Raw genomic sequence first — 6,000 nt, 5'->3', positions numbered from 1 at the left:
GCGGGGCGTGTATTGAAAGGGGCAAATATACAAGGGGCTTAAGCTCCAAGGACATTAGGGAGGCCCTGCGGGCTTCTGTTTCCCAGACCAATAGTACCTTCAAAAGGACACAATGTAACAGGGCTAAGGGGTGTGTTTTATATATATATTAGAAAAAAGAAAACACAAGAATGTAAAATCACCGGCATAGATAGGTATATGGGAAAACAACCCACGCTTTTTCTTTTTTTTCCTTTTTTTTTCTTTTTTCTTTTTTTGGTTAGAAGCTTTGGAATTGCAGTTAGTCTATTTTTGAAATTGGTTTGTTATTAATTTTTTATTTAAATTCATTTGTTTGTATTGTTCATCTTCAAAGCTTACAATCTGAAGGTGTCCGTTCCTACACTGGTCAGACCACTGTCCTTGGGGCAGCTGGGGTCTTTGGGACCCTCCACCGGGCTCGCCGGTCCGTCGGACTTTTGGCTGAGATCCGTGTCAGACTCCTCCGAATAGTCGTCTGTTGGCATCGAGGGCTGAACCCCTGAGGTGCTGCATGAACTTGAGGTAACCGTTGAAGATGAGGAGAGAGGAGGAAAAGAAGGAGGCTTCGGGGCCGAAGCCCGGGAGACCACTTGCGGCCAAGACTTCCTGGAGGCGTGGGGGGAAGCGGAGGACGAGGAGGGGGCGGCGGCCGACTGGGGAGGGGGGCTGTCGTTTGAGTGAGCGGCAGACTGCGAGGTAGATGCGGTGCTAGGATCGGGGAAGCAGGCAGAGTGAGGTAATAAACTAGGGTGCTCTTTGGCGTTTCTTGCTGCTCTCGTGATTGTTCTGTGTTTGTGCAAGGCCGACTCGAGATGTTGACTCAGAGCTTCCTCCCCACAGAGCGTGCTCTCGCACGCCAGGCAGTGGTACGAGCCGCCGCCACTGCTGCCACCGCCGCTGCCACCGCCGCCGCCACCGCCGCCCGTGGGGACGTGAAGCACCATCTCTTGCAGGTTCACCACAGCCTGGCCGAAGAAGCACAGGGACTTCAGGTGGCTCCTCGCCGCCTCCTCGTCGCCGAAGCCCGCCTGGCACTTGCGGCAGACCAACTTGTACTGCACCTTTGGAACAATGAAGGGGTCATAGAGGGAGTCCGCACTTTTGCTTTCTGCTTCTGGCTCTTCGGGGGGTTTCAGCAGGAGGGGGGACACCTCACGGGGTGCGTTTTTCTGCTCTTCTGGTTTGGGGGATTCTTTGGCAGGGTCTTTGTCTGGGGAAGCAGCCCCAGGGGGGACTGGGGTTTGGCTTGCTTTGGGCTGCTGCTGCACTTTTTGCTGCTGCTGCTGCTGTATTTGCCGCTGCTGCTGCTGGATCGCCTCCTGCAGACTCTGCTGGTATTGCTGGTACTGCTGCAGTAGGGAGCCCGGGGACAGCCCCATCAGGGCCTGCGACAGCGCAGGGCTGTAGGGGAACAGGCCTTCCATGCCATACATTGGCTGCAGGTACCCGCTCTGCAGGGCGCCAGGGATCTGGGGGGCATAATAAGGAGAGAAGCCTGGTACAAAGTAAGGAAGGAACTGGCTCGTGAGCAACGCTGTGGGGTCTGAAGTCAAGGCTGCCTGCAGGGCCTGCAACTGTGCAGGGTCCACTGCATACTCCATGGTGGGCAGTGGGGCTGAGATGGTGGCTGCGGCTGCCGTGGGGGCTTCTCCTTTCTCCTTCTTGGGGACAGGCAGGGGCTCCCCTTTCCCTTTGTGTGCCTTTTCCTTCTCCTTTACCTTCTCACTGTCTTTGTCCTTGCGTTGCTGTTGCTGCTGTTGTGGCGGGAGCTGTGGCACAGGTGGAGGCTGGGTTGCTGGCGGTGGCTGCACCTGTGGCTGCTGCTGCTGGGGTTGGGGGTGTTGCTGAGGGGCCATCGCCATGGTGGCTTGTGCTGGGGTTGGGGAGTTCAGTGTCGCTGAGGACGGTTTATTTGGTAATCCAGATGTGGGGAGACCAGGGGAAGGAACTGTTGTGCTGGGCAGACCCATCAAGTTCGGTTTTGGAGACGTTAAAGCTGAAAAGAATGGACACAGAGAAATCACGTCAGTCTGGGTGGTGAGGCTGAAGTTCAAGATGTTTTGACCTGTGTCACTGGCACAGAGTTTGAGGTCTCAAGGTTTATACTTGAAGGTTTACACCGACATTTTCAACAGAGGTGTCAGCCAGGCTTAGGGTTGGAGAGCCTTGTATTCTAATCAAGCCTGAGTTCTGGATCAGCTCCGCTCCCATACTTCCCTTTCCAGCCAAGCACCTTCTGGCCAATGTGTCATGCCCACCCCACTAGTTCATATTTTCTTGCCAAGCTCCTTGCTACCATTCATTCTACCCAAGGCAATTAGTCTGGAGGCCCCTAAACCAGCTGGGACCAAGAGCCTTCATCAAAGTGTCACAAAAATACTACAGCCAAGAGGTCTCACCAGAAGTTGTCTGGAGGAGACAGGTGACAGGAAAGGAGAGGGAAGGAAAGCAAGAAACCTAGCCAAGCCTCAAGACAATGTGAACAAATAGGCTATATACATGCACCTCTGCAGCTGAATGGATCCGTTAAGAGGAAAGACATAGGAGGAGGAATAGGAAGAAGTCAAAACAGTCTATTCAGGGAACACTTTCTACTCTTGCCCCTGTTTGAATGACATACAGCAGGGCTAGGGCTATAGACGGTGGAAAAACTAGCCATAGGAAGAGGAGAAAAACATGTCAGAAATGGAACTGCCCAAAGTGCTGCCACCATCAATTCCTAAGATTGCGTCCTGCATCAGGTAGCATTGCTTATGGGTGGCAGAGGTCTTTGACAGTGCCACTCACTAGACACACATGGATTACAGCCCCATCCTCAATCACACGCAGACCTAACCTACCACTACTTGTAAAGCTTCCATCCAGCCCAGAGCCTAATGTACCCTCAGACCTATCTTCTGGTTTGAGGCTTTTGTTCCGGAGTCATGGAAATGATGTTGCTGCTGGTACAGATATCCCCGCTCTTCAAAAGTTCACTTTGTGCCACTTTGCTTTTAGGAAAAACCTACATTAATACCTATTTTTGCTAACGAAGAAATACAAAAAGTGAAAATAACATTCAGTGTTTGCTTTGCAGTGAGCTATAGTAGAGGCATCGCGCACCCTGAACAGGGAGAGTGGGACTGCCAAGCTCCTTCCCCAGGAACTACACTCATCATCACAGCTTTGAGCTGTTTCTATGAGTGTCTGTGCTTTATCTTGATCTACTGTGTGCATTTGGTAGCAAGATGTGTCCTAAGATGACTGCTTCTTCACTTCATGCCATTTTGACTTAGGAAAGGTTTCATAGGAACACTCTACTTTCAGATAGTGAGACAAACGTGTACACCAAACTATAGGTTTATAAATACTAGTAAGGTGGTGGGGAGAAAGGATGTGCTGGGTGATGAGATGCTGAAAAAAGACAAGAATTGAGAAGAGTTCATAGGCAGCAGCCTTCAGATTATCTTTACATTTGCTACACCCAAGAAACTAGACAGTGTATAGCCCCTTCACTTCTGTGAGCACCAGAATTTAAAAGCAAACCCTATGGCCCCTCACCACTTATCTGGATCACAGCCAGAAAGCTGTGGTAGTGGGTTCCAGAATGTGACACTGTCCTCATGAGAAAAAAGTAAAACACTCTGAAGCCCAGACGTGGGTGAAGACAATGTTGACTTCAGTGTTTACTGGGCTATCACACTGCATTTGAAAACACTCAAATTTCAGATAAGAGAACAAAGTTGTCTCAAGTTGCCAATCGCAGAAAAACATCCGTTAATGTTTGGATAGACAAGGAGGATGCTTCCCTCAGCACCACATAGCATCATTTATGTACTCTTCTGAAATTAACACATCCAATTTCCTCAACGCTCATAAGGGGCTGAAACCAGAGGAGAAGATAAATCCGACTAAGAAACTCAGTAAAGGCTCATTGGACAAACTGGCACAAACGAGGTTGAAACAGAATGGATTATGAATTCTAAATTTGCGACATGGCTCTTTCCGCCTCCCTCTAGACAACAGGCCTACTCCAAGTTTTAGGTTGTAACCAGAGCCAAAAGGAGGGGTAAGGAAGGAACGTCTAGATATTTCCCCATCTCTATGACATCAGGTTTTCAGGACAAAGATCCACGTCAGAAGGCTTTAGACTGACTTTCTATATCTTGAACTGACAGTCTACATAAAAGATTCGAAATTTTAAGAAATGGTTACTGAATCTGTGCTATTTACAAGCTCTGCACTAGCCACATTTGATACAGTATCAATACAGTAGCTCAATATTCTCAATAATTCTGTGCCCTTGGTGTTTCTCATGTGTAAGATCAGAACCAAGCAAGGCACTTCATCCCCGAGACCTAGGCATGCACCTCTGGAGTCAGACTGACAGGGTATGGATTATGATGGGCACACATTTGCCAGGTGTGATCTCGGGCCCGTTCGCTGACTGCTTAGTTTTCCACAGTAAACTGTTGTGGGGATTTACATGGTGAAGGTTACCGTTGGGCCTGACGTATTACACACAGGTTTCTTCCCTCCCATCCCAGATCCCGTGCTCCTTGAGCTTCGGTGCAGTCAGGAGGTGGTTACGGGGGCACGTCTGGCTGCCTTGAATAGTGAAGAGCATATCTTTCCATCTGAAGCCCACGTTAAGTGGTGAGACCCTGAGTCGCACTGAGCATATACCTGTTGACTGACTGCTCATTTGGGTGCTGTGGAAGGGGCACAGAGCACTGGGAGCCCGAGGCCTGGGCGGGGCTCTGGCCCCCCTAGCTCGCGGAGGGGTCTCGACCTCTCTGGGCCTCAGTTTTCTCATCTGTAAAACAAGGGGAATAGATCAGACATTCTGATTCTAATTTGTCCACAGGATGATGAAATGCTGGGCCTCCCCAAGCCCCTCTGCCAAAGTCCTGGGCTGCAAGGGTAATGCAGTGTCTGGCCACTTTCCATAGCTTGTTTCTTGGCTCATGTCTAGCTGGCTTGAGCATCCTTCTGTGACACTAACTTGCCAACACACATGAGCAACGACTTTTCTATCTTAATGCTTCCTTTTCTTGTTCCTCTCTTTGGCTAAGAAACTGCGACCAGGAATGAGGTAGCCTTATGGTCTGTAAATCCCTGCCAAAATTGTAAAACCTGGATTCCACTCAACCAGGACTGCTCTGTGAAGTAGAAGACCCTCTTCACCTCCTGGGAACAAGGACATGTTTGGAAGGCAAGGAGGCCCTTTGAGGGGCTCTCCTTTGGTGAACGTGCACTGGCCAATGCAGGCCATGAAGGCAGCTTGATGATTTGTGTCTAAGACTTAGAGGATTGTAGAAGTCCAATTTAGGAAAGACAGGTGGATCCAGGGAAGATGGGTAAGGACAAACAAGAGAGGTACACAGGAAGAACTGTGAGACTCCCTATTAAATGGAAAAATGAGAGTACCAAGTATATGATTCTGAATAGGGGAGAGAAGCAAAAGGGGAGATGGGCAAAAGGAAACGATGCAGATTGAATACCCCTAAAAATTGACCATTAACATTATCTGTCTGTCTGGAGTACTAACACAAACATGTCAAAATTCAAAACCACATTGCCCAATACAAGATTCCTAGTCAGTGCATTCGAGCACAAACTGACACAGCCACTGTTATTCTGGCTAGAAGAGAATCTTAGTAGTAAGAGGACACCTGACAGCAATTATGCCAGAGTAGCTCTCTAAAGAAGGGTGCAGGGACCACACAGGTAAGGGCAAAGATTGGTTTAAATTCTCTTGAACAAGTTTCCATAGGGCATGATCCAGAACTAGCTAGATATTAAAGGGTCTTATATTTTCAACAAATATCTAGAAGGGATCAGGATTTCCAGAAGCACCAAATGGAAGGGTCTCCAATAGAAGCTCCTTTCTTGAAAATAACACCTCTCCCACTCGCCCTGATTGTGCTGTTGAACACGGGGCACAAGAATGGTTTCAGAGGAGACCAATCCAACCAGGAGATGCCGTCCCTGAACTGG

General features: G+C 49.1%; 1 protein-coding gene across 1 annotated transcript in view; it reads right to left on the bottom strand.

Annotated features, from left to right (window-relative positions):
* Window positions 1-216: 216 nt before the first annotated feature.
* Window positions 217-6,000, bottom strand: part of ZFHX3 (zinc finger homeobox 3) — a 151,678-nt gene continuing 145,894 nt past the window's right edge. Inside the window, exon 9 of the mRNA XM_081107850.1 lies at window positions 217-2,017. Within this exon, the coding sequence (XP_080963976.1) occupies window positions 357-2,017 (1,661 nt within the window). The 3' untranslated portion in view covers window positions 217-356. The remainder of the gene's footprint in view (window positions 2,018-6,000) is intronic.

Source organism: Myotis nattereri (genome assembly GCF_964212035.1).
Source record: "Myotis nattereri genome assembly, chromosome: 15".
Lineage (NCBI taxonomy): Eukaryota > Metazoa > Chordata > Mammalia > Chiroptera > Vespertilionidae > Myotis > Myotis nattereri.
This window is presented reverse-complemented; position numbering and strand designations above follow the sequence as displayed.